General features: G+C 29.3%; 1 protein-coding gene across 7 annotated transcripts; it reads left to right on the forward strand.

Annotated features, from left to right (window-relative positions):
• Positions 1 to 246: 246 nt before the first annotated feature.
• On the forward strand, positions 247 to 14,733 carry LOC113555062 (splicing factor 3B subunit 3-like). 7 transcript variants are annotated; one of them, XM_026959369.1, is made up of 19 exons: positions 247 to 353; positions 420 to 659; positions 1,361 to 1,613; positions 2,068 to 2,238; positions 2,302 to 2,474; positions 3,990 to 4,244; positions 5,933 to 6,174; positions 6,238 to 6,416; positions 9,158 to 9,313; positions 10,195 to 10,502; positions 11,167 to 11,322; positions 11,390 to 11,659; positions 11,741 to 12,276; positions 12,355 to 12,471; positions 12,596 to 12,761; positions 12,829 to 13,041; positions 13,184 to 13,333; positions 14,055 to 14,252; positions 14,322 to 14,462. In XM_026959369.1, the coding sequence occupies exons 3-19, from the start codon at positions 1,388 to 1,390 to the stop codon at positions 14,460 to 14,462; spliced, it is 3,657 nt and encodes a 1,218-aa protein (XP_026815170.1). In that variant the 5' UTR covers positions 247 to 353; positions 420 to 659; positions 1,361 to 1,387. The 7 variants fall into 7 exon arrangements, with proteins under 7 accessions (XP_026815170.1, XP_026815176.1, XP_026815175.1 ...); XM_026959368.1 differs by having other exon boundaries at positions 286 to 659; XM_026959372.1 differs by lacking the exons at positions 247 to 353; positions 420 to 659 and adding an exon at positions 1,065 to 1,083.
• The last annotated feature ends 2,298 nt before the right edge of the window (positions 14,734 to 17,031 follow it).

Genomic DNA, 17,031 nt, shown 5'->3' on the forward strand with positions numbered 1-17,031 from the left:
AGATAATTTTACAACATTGACCTGTTTTTGTTTTTTTGAAGGGTGGTTAAATAATGTTTTAGTGGACTCAAGCCTCTATTAGCGACTATACTGGTTAATGGTTACATGTATGTGTATTAGGTATGTATGAATACAGCATACTGCATTTTAAATATTCAAAAACGCGCGGGAACGAGTGGCGTGGAACAAAACGTTAGAGAAATTTCTAACTGTCAGACGTGGCGTTACTGTCACGCACCCCCTCTCAAAAGTGACTACGCATCGTCGTAAATGCCGTATGCCCGTATGGAAAATGGTAATTTAATGACTTCACCGTGTTCACCGCGTCTTCTGTTTTTTGTCGACTATAACAAGTATAATTTCCATAACTATATTATTATCTTAATTCGTTGTTAAAGTTGTTATGCGCTGTTTTATAGTATAATACATAACGTGGTCGTCACTAAACTTGACAAAGGCAAATGGTTCGTACACGCCGGCATTTTGCCGCTTCGTCTTGTGTACGAGCAAGCAATCGAGTTTGAACTTATCCGAAACTAAGGGTCAGGGTTTTCACCAGACGCTCTCTCGGCAATGCCACCAAAAACCTGCACCGATCGTTCATTGTAGTGCGGTTTCGGTTTGAACGGAAGAGAGCGAGACATCGTTGTCGTCTACGGGTAACGTAAACTGTTTAATATTTCGCCAATCAATCGGGTAGCTGTAGACTACTGTAGTACTGTATTTGTTTTATTTGTTTGGGTAGTAAAAGACTAGGGGTATTGACTATTGCCTATTGGGTACGAGTGTACGACCCGGTACGGGAAGTTGTTCGTCAACTTAGGTCTACAGTTTTTACTCCCGTAGTCTCCTACCCATCCCCTCTCTAAGGTTAGGTTAGGTAACAAAAATTTTGAATATACAATTTTTGAGGTTAGAAAATCGTTTTTCCGTTTATGCTGCTCCTGTTTCATGCACCGGCTCCCCGCCAGGGTTTAAAAATTCTTTCATTAAGCGATTTTATTCGCTACGACTTCTGCAAATCAGCATTCGCCGTGCCAGCATGCGCTGTGCTTGAAATGCGCTTGACGCCGCGGTAGTGCGGTACGTGTGCGTTTGTTTAGTTGTTTCGTTTAACCGACAACTCGGGGGAGTAATGTTTAACAAGACATTAAAACATCAACCAGGTTTTCTTTTTTGTCGTTGAATAGTAATTGTTTGACATAGGTATACTTTTTTTAAATGTTTTTGTAGCATAATTTTGGTGGTTTGGTATTAAAATGTGACATATTTATATTTATTGATCTATTGCATATTATATTTTTAAGTATCTATGTAGCTTATGACACATGTAATATAATGTATATTTTTTTTATTTTAGATAAATTGATCAGAAGACGACTTAATCATGTATTTGTATAATATGACATTGCAACGTGGTAGCGGCATTACGCATGCTATCCATGGCAATTTCAGTGGTGGAAAAGTACAAGAAATTTTAGTATCTCGTGGAAAATCTTTAGAGCTCATGAGACCTGATACAAATACTGGCAAAGTCCACACATTGCTAACTGTTGAGGTATTTGGAATTATTCGAGCTTTGATGAGTTTTAGGCAATCTGGCGGTACTAAAGGTAAAATGCTGTTTTTTAACCATGTTTTAATCACCCTTAACATGATAGATTTTTTTCTTTTGGTTATTGATTCATTTTTATCTCCATATTTATTTTAATATTAAATTTATTGTTATAAAGCTGGGTCCATTTAAGGACAATAAAATAAAAATTAAACAGTTGATATTTTTAAAAACACTGAATAATCTTGTCTTGTATATATAAGTTGATATTTTGTTTACTGTTTACCTGTGTGTAGACCCTGTTTAACACATGGTATATGTATATTACTTAAATTGTTGGATAACCTTTAAAATATGCATCAAAGGAGTAGAATAGCACTAGGTTTCAATCCACTTTATCATGTCCTTACACAATAAATATATTGTTGATTTTCGATTGTTATTCAATTTTATTTTATGTTATTTTAAATTAAGACTTTTGAAGTACTTATACGTGTAACAATATATTTTAGATTACATAGTTGTTGGTTCTGATTCTGGAAGAATTGTTATATTGGAATATCTGCCTTCAAAAAATGTCTTAGATAAAGTGCATCAAGAAACTTTTGGAAAGAGTGGGTGCAGGCGAATTGTTCCTGGACAATATTTGGCTATTGACCCAAAAGGAAGAGCTATAATGATTGGTATATTTTAACTAAATACAAATAAATAAATATTAGTTACTAATTTTTAAATATTTATTTTAGGCGCGGTAGAAAAGCAAAAATTAGTTTACATTCCTAACAGAGATGCTGAAGCACGGCTTACAATTTCATCTCCTTTGGAAGCTAATAAAAGCAATACACTTGTGTACCATATGGTTGGAATTGATGTAGCTTTTGACAATCCAATTTTTGCTTGCCTTGAAATTGACTATGAGGTAATCAAAAAATAAAATGCTTATATTCATATTTTATTTTGGAACTCAATTAATCAAATATTCCTATTTTTGGTACTTTCCTGTTTACGAGACTACTATGATTTTTGACAATATCACAATCCTGTTATTTATGACTACCAAAATGGTACTTTTTTGTTATACAATACTATAGTTATTTTCGTGACTACCTCTTTTATCACGACTACCACAATTAGCTATACGATATCCACGTGCTGCATTCTAGTATAGCAATTCACAATTGTTTTATTATCTATTATATTATTATATATATACAGGGTGATTCAAAATTTATGTTACAGCCATTTTCACATCGATATTCAAAATAGAGAACAATTTATGACACAAAAGTTTTTTTGATGTAAAAAAATCTAAAATTATTATATTATTTTTTATATATAATTCGTAAATGTGGCCATCATTATTTTTTATTTTATTTGTGGATTTACCATTTTTTACCACTATTATTTTTGTATTATAATTATTATTTTATTGTTTTTAGTGACCGTACGCCACATATGTAGCGTGTTGTGTAATACATTACAAATGATTACTGGGTATTTAATTCCTTTATATATATATAATTAGAATAAGAATATAGCCATCCCAATAATACCTACTGATTAAAAAAAATATCAAAGAATGAAATAGGGACAGGCGCATTATATAAATATAAATATTAAATAAAACTAAGGTAGTCTGTGATAATAGGAAAGTGTGCACATTTTGGTAGTCTTATATAACAGAGGTAGTCGCGAAAATAGCCGTAGTCTTGTATAACAGGAAGTACCTTATTTTTAACCAATAATTGTGATACTACATGAATTGTTTCTTTCTATTTTCTAAACAATGTATATCATGTTATAACAAACTATAATATGGAAATTTAATGCTTTGAAATACAATAGTTGTCTTGCACTTGTTTTTTTCAATTTTGTTCATCTGTGCTTGCTTAAATAATTTAAATTAAAACACCTCTTGATTTATTCACATTTTTTTTAAACAACTCTTGTGAATATAAAAAGTGCAAAAAGGTTTGTTGAGTTAGTGTGAGCTCATAGTTTTAATTTCAGTATAGCTATAAAAATAATTTCAAAATAGTTAATACTTCATAAAGTTTTCATTTTATCTAGATAAATAATTTCTAAAAAACAAGTTTTCAATTAACTGGCTATTACACATATATTAGGTTGATTCAAGTTAATGTCATATTCTATATTATTAAAAAAAAAATATATATATATAACATTTCATATCTGATTTTTATATCTACCGCCTACTGATAATTATGTTATTTATGTTTTAATTATGTATTAAATGTATTATTGCTTTAGTTATTTATTTCCTTTTTATCTTTTTTATTAGAAATATTATTGTAACATTGTTTTTTATACAGTCAGTATCTATTTTAACTGTAATTTATACTTAGTAGTTTGACTTAAATTCTTGGTTTTATTATAAAGAGAAAATAATTTTATTTTAATCATGTGTTTGTAGGAAGTTGATGCAGATCCAACTGGAGAAGCTGTTCAAACTACAAGACAGACTCTTACATTTTATGAAGTTGATTTTGGTTTGAATCATGTAGTTCGTAAATATAGTGAACCTTTAGAAGAACATGCTAATTCTCTTATTACTGTTCCTGGTGATAAAGATGGACCTGGTGGTGTACTGATTTGTTCAGAAAATTATATTACTTATAAAAATCAAGGAGAACAACCAGACATACGATGTCCGATTCCACGTAGACGTGTAATTAGATTTTTTTTATATTGTGTTATTCTAATTTAATTTTAATGCACTATAGGTATCTCTTGTGTGCGAGTATTTTTCCCACACCGGTCGTTAATGAGTGCTATAATAATAGATGCTATTCATTTTATTGGATTATATTTAATATGAATGTAATTCCTTATCAGTACTATCTAATAAAAATTACGTAAATATCAAGTTTAATTTAAATTTTTTATGTTATATGATTATAAGATGACAACAAATGTTGGTTTGAAACAGGATTTAAGATAGTATGGTTGCCCGATGAATCATTTTAAAGTGTTTACTGAAATCACTATTAAAAATAGCTGGAAAATGCACTACTAGTGTTTGAATGTAATAGTGGCTTATAGCCTATAAGCTCAATACCATGCTGGCAGGCTACTATTCTTAAATCATGATCGGTACACATTTCGCAAGCCCTAGTGTACAATATTCCAGCTGTTCTAGTTATTAAATTTGGTTGACTGTTTAAAACGTTCTTATCATAGGTTGTCGAGCAACCAAACTATCTTAAATCGTGGTTTGAAATGATATTAATTTAATAGTGTATTTACAATTTTTTTATACAGAGTGTCCTGTGAAGATTTATCCATTGCGATATCTCCTGAAATAATGAAGATATCATAATTCTGGTTTTTTAATAAGATCAACAGGGACTAAAATTAGCAATATTTTATGTTTTAATTAATTTTAATGTTTTGTTAAAATAATCAAATAAAAAATATTTTTGATTTAATTATTTAAAAAAAATAAAGATAGCCATTTTGAAGAGTATTTTTCTGAAAATATTGACGTTTCAACATTTTAAATTCATTAATTTTCTGATTTTAGTTTTGTTTGCCAGCTATACGAGCACATGGATCACATGTTTGATAGAATGATATTGCTTTAAATAATTCACAATTAAACTAGAAAAAATATTAAAAAAATCAGGAAATTAATGAAATTAGAATGTTGAAATGTCAATATTTTCAAAAAAATAAACTCTTCAAAATGATTATCTTCATTTTTTTTAAATTAAAAAATATATTTTTGACTTTTTTACCAAAACATTAAATTTAAATATGAAATATTTGTAGTTATCCCTGTAAATCTTATTATAAACCAGATTTATGATATCTCCATTATTTTAGGAGATATCGCAATGGGTAAATCCTCCTCTCAGGACACCCTGTATAATGTTATAATTTAAATAATTTAATATTAATATTTTATATTTAGTTTTAACATATTGAATTGTATTAATGCACTATAGGTATCTCTTATGTGCGAGTACTTTTCCCACATCGGTCGTAAATTGAGTGCTATAATAATAGATGATACTATTTTGTTCAGATTTTATTTAATATAATTTCTTTCTGTAATGTCTTACAATATTAAAGAGTACATTTTAAACTTCTTTACCTATTATATAAGTTGAAAATAAATATGCACACTCGTCTCACATTAAGAGCATGTCTGGGCTAATTTTGCATCTGTTAAGTGAGTGCAGTCAGCTTCTTATTTATTTTTTAAATTCCCATGTCTTGCCTATTATGGTGAGTGGCGCAGTGGAAAAATTTGTTTTAAATATGTGACTAGTCATTCTCTTTGTGTGTTGCGAGTATAGGTAAATCAATAAATGTAATTATTGGCTTGATGATAATGATGTTTTACATTTACAGAACGATTTGGATGATCCCGAAAGAGGAATGATTTTAGTATGTAGTGCTACACATAAGACTAAATCTATGTTTTTCTTCTTGGTTCAGACAGAACAAGGGGATGTTTTCAAAGTGACATTAGAAACCAATGAAGAGTTTGTTACAGAAATTAGAATGAAATATTTTGATACTGTTCCAGTAGCTTCTGCCATGTGTGTTCTAAAAACTGGGTTTTTATTTGTAGCATCAGAGTTTGGTAACCAGTAAGTATAATAACTAAGACTTGATTGATAACATAAAAATATTAATATTTTTAAATTATATAGTTACTTATATCAGATTGCCAATTTGGGTGATGATGATGATGAACCAGAGTTTAGCTCAGCAATGCCTCTTGAGGAAGGAGATACATTTTTTTTTGCTCCAAGACAATTGAGAAATTTAGTATTAGTTGATGAAATGGATTCATTGTCACCTATAATGGCTTGTCAAGTTGCTGATTTAGGTAATGATCTTAAATTTTATACTTTTACTTATAATCTTAAGAGGGTGCTAAACTTGATGTGTTGTCTCTGTTTTACACATGTAAAACGGCATACATTTTTGTGCGGGATATAACCACTTAGGCTAATAGTGATAATTAAAATTAAATTGGTGTACAATTTAACTGAGAACATTTGTGAAATATTGTTTTTATTTTTTCTATTACTTCAATGAAAATAAAATCCTTACTGTTTCAAAATCCATGTCCGGATTTTTGAATACATTTTTTTGTAGTTCCAATACCAAAAAAACAAAATAATATTTCACAGCCAAAGTTCTCCTTTTTATGTGGGGAAAATGTTGTTTCTTAGTAATGAATAATGACTAACCTTCTTGGTTCATTTTTGTGCAAAATATTTTTCGTCATGTTTTATGTTTGTAAGATGGAGACAGCACATGCAGGTGTAGCGTCCTCTTAGTGTGGTTGATGTTGCTAATAGACTAATATCAACTTTACTACCATAAAAAAAGTACCAACAACTTACCATTTTTAATCACTTTGGTTAAAAGTTCAATATTGGTTGGGAAATAAATTCGTTTAACTATCCTATAGCTTAGTTGTTGATTGACCAAGTTGTGTGGAAACACTCGATACATTTTTATAATTGAATAAATATTTATACTAAAATAAAGTCTATTTTTCAATATTCATATAAGACCCTACTACTTTGAAAATGATGATAAAAATTACACGACATGGCTGAATGTAACAATGATGCCTGTGTTAATCTGCGGATCTGATTTACTAAATTTAAATAGAAATTAAACAGGTTACCAACAACTTACCATTTTTAATCACTTTGGTTAAAAGTTCAATATTGGTTGGGAAATAAATTCGTTTAACTATCCTATAGCTTAGTTGTTGATTGACCAAGTTGTGTGGAAACACTCGATACATTTTTATAATTGAATAAATATTTATACTAAAATAAAGTCTATTTTTCAATGTTCATATAAGACCCTACTACTTTGAAAATGATGATAAAAATTACACGACATGGCTGAATGTAACAATGATGTCTGTGTTAATCTGCGGATCTGATTTACTAAATTTAAATAGAAATTGAACAGGTTACCAACAACTTACCATTTTTAATCACTTTGGTTAAAAGTTCAATATTGGTTGGGAAATAAATTCGTTTAACTATCCTATAGCTTAGTTGTTGATTGACCAAGTTGTGTGGAAACACTCGATACATTTTTATAATTGAATAAATATTTATACTAAAATAAAGTCTATTTTTCAATGTTCATATAAGACCCTACTACTTTGAAAATGATGATAAAAATTACACGACATGGCTGAATGTAACAATGATGTCTGTGTTAATCTGCGGATCTGATTTACTAAATTTAAATAGAAATTGAACAGGTTACCAACAACTTACCATTTTTAATCACTTTGGTTAAAAGTTCAATATTGGTTGGGAAATAAATTCGTTTAACTATCCTATAGCTTAGTTGTTGATTGACCAAGTTGTGTGGAAACACTCGATACATTTTTATAATTGAATAAGTATTTATACTAAAATAAAGTCTATTTTTCAATATTCATATAAGACCCTACTACTTTGAAAATGATGATAAAAATTACACGACATGGCTGAATGTAACAATGATGCCTGTGTTAATCTGCGGATCTGATTTAAGATTTTCAATTAAAATTAGAAATTAAACAGGTTACCAACAACTTACCATTTTTAATCACTTTGGTTAAAAGTTCAATATTGGTTGGGAAATAAATTCGTTTAACTATCCTATAGCTTAGTTGTTGATTGACCAAGTTGTGTGGAAACACTCGATACATTTTTATAATTGAATAAGTATTTATACTAAAATAAAGTCTATTTTTCAATATTCATATAAGACCCTACTACTTTGAAAATGATGATAAAAATTACACGACATGGCTGAATGTAACAATGATGCCTGTGTTAATCTGCGGATCTGATTTAAGATTTTCAATTAAAATTAGAAATTAAACAGGTTACCAACAACTTACCATTTTTAATCACTTTGGTTAAAAGTTCAATATTGGTTGGGAAATAAATTCGTTTAACTATCCTATAGCTTAGTTGTTGATTGACCAAGTTGTGTGGAAACACTCGATACATTTTTATAATTGAATAAGTATTTATACTAAAATAAAGTCTATTTTTCAATATTCATATAAGACCCTACTACTTTGAAAATGATGATAAAAATTACACGACATGGCTGAATGTAACAATGATGCCTGTGTTAATCTGCGGATCTGATTTAAGATTTTCAATTAAAATTAGAAATTAAACAGGTTACCAACAACTTACCATTTTTAATCACTTTGGTTAAAAGTTCAATATTGGTTGGGAAATAAATTCGTTTAACTATCCTATAGCTTAGTTGTTGATTGACCAAGTTGTGTGGAAACACTCGATACATTTTTATAATTGAATAAGTATTTATACTAAAATTAAGTCTATTTTTCAATATTCATATAAGACCCTACTACTTTGAAAATGATGATAAAAATTACACGACATGGCTGAATGTAATAATGATGCCTGTGTTAATCTGCGGATCTGATTTAAGATTTTCAATTAAAATTAATTAGAAATTGAACAGGTTACCAACAACTAGTATTTTTGATCATTTTGTTTTAAAACTTGAAAGTTGTGTTTGTTTCAAATAGGTACTTATTGCATTTATTAATTTTTATTTTAGCTGCCGAAGATACCCCACAATTATATATGGCTTGTGGTCGAGGTTCAAGATCTACCTTAAGAGTTTTAAGGCACGGTCTTGAAGTTTCTGAAATGGCAGTTTCTGAACTACCCGGAAGTCCAAATGCAGTATGGACAGTGAAAAGAAGAGCAGATGGTAAGATTTTTTACATAAAATAGTATACAGAACTTTGGATATTAGTATTTATTTTTAGTTTTATATTTTATAATATTTGAGAAACTTGCATAGTTTTTATATTTAAGTTCTAGGATTCACCAATACCTACTTTATTTATTTAATCTTTCTTATCAATATTTAGGAAGGTACTTAGGTTATTAATAAGTTATCTTAAAACCGTCCACTCTTAAATTGTTTGAATATTCTTATGAAATCTTAAAATCCAATCGTATATTAATGCGCTGGTGAATAGATTATAAAATCTATCAAACATCAGTTCGTTTATTTTTCAGGTATTGAATCACCGTAGTGGCTCTGAATCAAATAGGTGAGTTTAGAGTTGGACGGGATTGATTGAAGAAATCCATTTATAAAATAAGAACACTTCCTCAGCCGAAATAATTAAAGAAAAACGGGTTTCTTAATTTATGTTGTAAGATAAAATATTAACTGACAAGAAAATACTGGTGTATAATATTTTCACTGTTTCAGCATCTTGATGTAAATGGGATGAGTCCTAATATTGGACATTCCAACAATAAACAATCAACTAGTTGTCTACTATTGATCACAACATAGTTTAACTTATTTTGATAAAATACAACATGAAGCATCCAAATGTTTTTTTGTATTGATTGATTCTGAGTTTTTAATAATTTATTGATAAACTCTTTCTGTTATATTTCTGTTATATCAACTTTTTTCAATACTAGCCATCTTCATTTTGTTTCTTAAAAAATCATAGTTGAACTATTTTAAATTTTGTTTTCCTTTTTGATCCAAGATTTAATTATTTTTTCCATCTACAGAACTTTGAATCAATATTTTATGATAATTTTCTTTTGTTTTCATTCTTTCAGAAAATTTTGATGCCTATATCATTGTGTCTTTCTCAAATGCCACTCTAGTATTGTCTATTGGAGAAACTGTGGAAGAAGTTTCCGATTCAGGTTTCTTAGGAACTACGCCAACACTATCTTGTTCTCCATTAGGTGATGATGCTGTTGTACAAATTTATCCTAATGGTGTGCGCCACATTCGTTCTGATAAAAGAATGCATGACTGGAAAGCTCCTGAAAAGAAGAAGATTGTTAAGTGTGCTGCTAATCAACGACAAGTTGTAATTGCCCTTGGTGGTGGTGAACTTGTATATTTTGAAATGGATCCGGTAAATAAAACACCTTATATTGTCAAATGAAAACAGTATACATTACAATAATAATATTTTTAATACCATAATATAAAAATATTTTATTAATATGCCCAAATTAATTGTAAGAAGAAAATTATTGTTTATATAATTTTATACTCAGTTATGCTGCAAAAATGTATAGATATTACAATATTATTTAGTTTATTATTTTAGATCATTCTGGGTATTATATATTTATTATTATTAACTTATTGCATCATTAATATTATGAAATATTAAATTTAATGAAATATTTCAAGTAAATTATTATAAAAGATGCTAAAAAAAAAAAATAACAAACATGTCGCCTTCTAAAAGCCAATATACATGCTCATTGAAGTGAACCATGTTTGTACATTTAGCATACAATCAAAAATTTAAAATTTAATAATTTAATTCAAACAACGTGAGATTATGCACATTTTACTTTTGAATTATTTTAAATTAAATAATTACAATAATTTATAAAATTGATGCTAGATAAAATTCTAAAATAGCAAACATGTCGCCTTCTAAAAGCCGATACATGCTCATTGAAGTGAACCATGTTTACACAGTTTTCATAATATGTTATTTAATTTGGTTTTTAAATATTTATGTGTATATAATTAAAGTAATTATTTATGATTTTTAACTTTAGACTGGACATTTAAATGAACATAAGGATCGTAAAGAAATGAATTCTGATGTTCTTTGTATGGCATTAGCAAATGCTCCTTCTGGGGAACAGATGTCACGCTTTTTAGCTGTTGGGTTGACTGATGAAACAGTCCGTATCATTTCTTTAGATACTACTGTAAGTGTTAATTTGTTATTGTATGTTTCTAATATTCTAATATTATAAATAAATCTTTTATTTAAAGGATTGTTTAGTACAATTAAAAATGCAAGCGATACCAGCTATGCCAGAATCATTATGTATTGTAGAAATGGGTGCTAGTGACGGTGGTTCTTCGGATGAACCAGGAATGAATTCACTATCAATGCTGTATTTGAATATTGGTTTACAAAATGGTGTATTACTACGTACAGTTCTGGATGGTGTTACTGGAGAAATGGCTGATACACGTGCACGTTATTTAGGAGGCAAACCTGTAAAACTTTTTAAAATCAGAACCCGGGGAAATGAAGCTGTAAGTTGTTTAGTATACTTTTAACAAGCTATGATATAATATGTGTTGCTTTACTCATGTATGCATTTTATTTTTTTGTAGGTACTTGCCATGTCAAGTAGATCATGGCTTAGTTATTACTACCAAAATCGTTTTCACCTAACTCCGTTGTCATATGAAAGTTTAGAATATGCATCTGGTTTCTCTTCTGAACAGTGTCCTGAAGGTATAGTTGCTATTTCTGGTAATACCTTGCGCATTTTGGCCCTTGAAAAATTGGGAGCTGTATTCAACCAAGTTTCATTTCCTGTTGAATATACACCCAGAAAATTTGTTATCCACCCTGATTCTGCTCATTTAATTGTGGTGGAAACTGAACACAATGCATACACCGAGCAAACCAAAAAACAGAGGCGAATACAAATGGCAGAAGAAATGCAAGAAGCCGCTGGAGAGGAAGAACAAGAATTAGCTAAGGAAATGGCTGAAGCTTTTTTGAATGAAGATTTACCAGAAAATATTTTTGGTGCTCCCAAAGCTGGTCCTGGAATGTGGGCATCATTAGTCAGATTGTTTAATCCAGTTCAAGGTATAACAGAAGCTGTTTATAGGTTCCCTCAAAATGAAGCTGTTATGAGGTTTGTATTTTATTGTGATGTGTTACATATTTATGTTTATTTTTGTTGATTGTTTTAATTTGACTTATTATTTTACAGTGTTGCTCTTGTACGTTTTTCGAGTTATCCAGATTCACAGTTTGTTCTTTTTGGTGTTGCAAATGAACTTCATCTGAACCCAAGACATGTTACTTGTGGATATATCTACACTTATAAGTAAGTTAAGCGCAAACTATTTTATAACTAAATGAATTATCTCACTACCCTGACTATCTAAAAAATAATACTCACATTCTTAGTTAATATTTATTTTTACATTGTATATTATGTAATGTTTTAGAGTTAACCCTACATGCACTTCTTTGGAATTAGTTCATAAGACTACAGTTGATAATGTACCAACTGCAATATGTGGATTCCAGGGACGTGTTATAATTGGTATTGGTCGAATTTTACGACTTTATGACATTGGTAAAAAAAAACTGTTACGGAAATGTGAAAATAAAGTAAGTAAATATTTATAAATCATTATACTATTGATTTAATGATTATTAAATTATTACTATATTACAGCAAATTCCATTATTAATAGTTGGAATCCGTGTTATGGGCTGTAGAATATATGTGAGTGACGTGCAAGAAAGTGTGTATATGGTACGATATAAGCGTAATGAAAATCAGTTAATTATTTTTGCTGATGATACACAACCTAGATATATTACTGCAATGGAAATACTTGATTATAATACAGTTGCTACAGCTGACAAATGTGGAAATATTTCAGTGGTATGTAATAATGATTTAAAACTATGTATCGGCCCCTTTTAAAATGTAATTAAATAAAATAGCTATTGAAATTAATCCATATTGATTGTTTGTACTTAAAATGTAAAAGAAAAAATAATCATTTAAGATTTAATGATTTTAGGTTCGGTTAGCATCATCAATATCAGATGAAGTTGATGATGATCCAACAGGTAATAAAAGCCTGTGGGATCGTGGTTTACTTAATGGAGCTTCTCAAAAAGCTGATTTTATTGTGAATTTCCATATTGGAGAAATTTGTACTTCAATACAAGTAAGTCATGCATGTATTTTTTTTAAAAATAAACCATAATATTTTTTGTGTACTATTTTGTTTATATTTTTATTTATTATTAACTTTTGTAAATGTTAAAAAAAATTGTCTGAAATGATGTTAATATCTCGCACACGTTAGACTTATGAATTTAATATGATTAATTTTTATTATAACTGATCAGACAAATTATAAAAAATGTAATAGTGTATATCAATGGTTATGTATCTATAATTGTTAATTGATCCAAATAATGTAAAAATAAAAAAAAAACATGATTTTTTTAAATTTAGTATTAAATACTATTATCATTATACATTATCTGATATAATAGTTATATCTTAAATGATTTCCATTTATTTTACTGACAAGTTCTTAAAGGACCATCCAACTCAAAAATTTTTTTTTGGCTTGAATTATAGTACATACTACGATGAAAAAAAATGATACCACTAAAATAAGTTTGTGACCATCCGTTTGCTATAGTTATGGTGAATTTGAATTTTGTGATGTCACGCACTATGTAAAAATTCACCGTAACTAATAAATGAATTTTAGTTGTATCATTATCTTAATTAGATTCTATTCTATTTATTATGGTAATAAAATAATTATTGAATTTTTTATTTGGATGATCGTTTAATTACATTTAAAATCTACTTACCAAATGATTTATTTATTAATCATTGCTAATATTAAGTGTACTTATTTTTGGTTTTAGAAAGCTACATTAATACCTGGTGGTTCTGAATCTCTTGTTTATGCTACTGTGACTGGTACTATTGGTGTTCTCGTGCCATTTACTGCACATGAAGAACAAGACTTTTTCCAGCATCTTGAAATGCATATGAGATCTGAGAACCCACCACTTTGCGGAAGAGATCATTTATCATATCGATCTTATTATTTCCCTGTAAAAGTAAGTGAATTAATTAATAATTTGTTTTTTACTATATTTGATATAATTGTTTTTTTCTTTTTAATTTAGAATGTCTGTGATGGCGATTTATGTGAACAATATAATTCTATCGATATTGCCAAACAGAAAAGCATTGCAGCAGATCTCGACAAGACTCCTGCCGAAGTGTCTAAAAGACTTGAAGACATTAGGACAAGATATGCATTTTAAATTATTAACTACCTTAGTTTTTTGTATTATATTAATTTTAAAAAAATGATATGTAATTAATTATATTTTTATTTAATAAGTTATTCAGGTAAATTAACAAAATGTCTAACTTTGTATAAAGTTCCTGGTTAAAGCACTGTGTCGTTTTGAATATTTTTTATGTGTAATAGTGTATAGTATGATATCTATTCATAAGGCCATACTATTGTTTTAGCATCATGTATTAATAAGTTCACCAAATAGTTCAGATAACAAATTTTTGACCAAATCATTTTTCTTTGTTGTTTTTAACCTTATCTATACTTAATTGTATTATTTTTAGAGGTTAATTATTATGACACAACAAAGTTTCAGTGAGTGAAGACTTACGTTTTCTATACCCTGTCTTAAAAGAGAATAATAAATCGGTCGACTGTTGTACATTTCCACACATCTCCCACCAATGATTTGAACTATTGTGCGGTTCCCAATTTAAATATAATAATATTATTAATTAATAATTAGGAATATTAATTGTAAATGTTTGTACTTTGTCTACGGAAAACGTCGGCTAACTATGTGGGGAAAATTAGGCTTGCCTCTGCTGGAGCCGTCAGTCTGTATGCGCGAAAAATGATTATTCTCGTTTGAGACGGGGTCTGTATTGCGTGAATTTTTTTAATCATAACTTTACAAACATGTAAATTATCATTCAATATATCATTTTCGTTCTTTGTATACTAGTCTTGTGTATTTGCAATTAATACTTAAAATTAACCGTCATTAGTCGCTTTCGGTAATGCGTGTGAAAAAAGGAAAAACCCGATATAAAAAAAGCTGTCAGATGTCGGTCTTAAAAAAGTGGTGAATTGTTGAGGCCTTCAGAGTAAGTTAACCTGCGCGTGCGCTAACACACGTAGCCACGTAGGTTTTTACGTAATTATCAATAGAGAGAATTGATTAGAATTTGGTTCGGCGACGAGTAGAACGCAATAGAATAATATAATTATTTTATTATAAACGTGGGAGACACCCAAAGACGACGACGACAACCGCGCGTAGGGTCTGGTCCCTACGGGTTTTACGGCTACGAAGCGGCGCCCACGCGCCTCTTCATCGACCGCCACCGCGTGTTCGTCCCGTTCCCATGGCGATCCTCTTGGCCCGCCGTCGCTGTCAAGAGGATGCCTTTAATGTTATTGTGTACGTTGTATACCGTACGTATATAGGTAAGCGTTGATACGCGTGATCGGGCTAGGAAGATTGATCAATCGGGCAGCGATCTCTGTTCTCACGGTGAATGCGCTTGCGTTATTGCAATTAAATCACGTTCGTTTCATGATATCTACAATATACACTAACTATATTTATATATAATATATTTTTATGTGCGATGTATAAATGTTACATTTATGGTTTATTTATGTCGCAGGTAATATTATTTTCTATCACGAGGGTACATTAACTGCGGTTTGCGAGTCCTTTGTCGTGTTTTATTGTTTTATAATTATATAGGTACTTCTTGCCAAGTAGTACTTATTAGGCTGGTTATAGCCTCTTGATGAAATATAAAAATACTCTATATATAAATTATTGGTATCAACTATTTATAGTTTTACAAGCGTTTGATTAAAATAATAAAATATGCTTCAACTAAATGTTGTATTCACTAAAATTATCGACAACTGCCCAGGGCTCTAACTGTCTAAGAAGGTATTTTAAAGGCCAGAGTTTAATATTAGGATATAACGAAATCCTAAAATAAAAATAATACAAATTCAATATATTTCCCAAGCTGTATGTTATACTCTTACGTCATTGCTGTTAGTTATATACCGTACCTACCTTTAAAATTATATAAAAAATGTCATTAGAGAATCTTGAGGGGTGTAGCCCGTTTTGTCCAGACTACTTTAGATCGATTTAAAATTAAGTTGGCGATTCAGTTAAATATTGTAAATTGTTTGTATAATATTTTAAGTTTTAAAATTTTGAACATTATTTGGTTGGTAAGATGATGACTATGATACTCTATAGACAACTAAAAAAAGATAATTTAAATAAAATATTGTTTGTGTAAATTGTATACTACCTATATAGCTATATATACATATAGTGTATGGCAAATAGCGCATGAGAAATTCAGTCATTAATGTCTAATTAACTCGTTGCAACTTATAAATGTAGCTTATCGAAATACAAAATAAATAGCATATTTAAAAGTTATAATTTATAAAGTAACGAATGACAAATTAGCTTTGATCCTAGTCAGTACGTAACGGTGAACATACCCATCACATTTTATTGAAATGGGTGTGTTTTTAAAAAGTGCTATAAGAGACAAAGATATGTTAATACTTAATAGATAATTATAAAATAAGTATAATTATTTTGGTTTAAATAACATAAATACACGTGAGATTCGTTGGTGTTGTGTAAAACGTACGTGTTCTGCTACGTTATAGGTATACTTTTGATTCTAGAGTGATAAATGAAGAAATTATTTTAAATTCTGATCAACATTGTCACAATAATATACCGTACAATGATTCAGATGTAAGTGATATAACTATATAACCCACCAGATTGT

The sequence above is a fragment of the Rhopalosiphum maidis genome, chromosome 2 (genome assembly GCF_003676215.2).
Source record: "Rhopalosiphum maidis isolate BTI-1 chromosome 2, ASM367621v3, whole genome shotgun sequence".
In the NCBI taxonomy this organism is placed as follows: Eukaryota; Metazoa; Arthropoda; class Insecta; order Hemiptera; family Aphididae; genus Rhopalosiphum; species Rhopalosiphum maidis.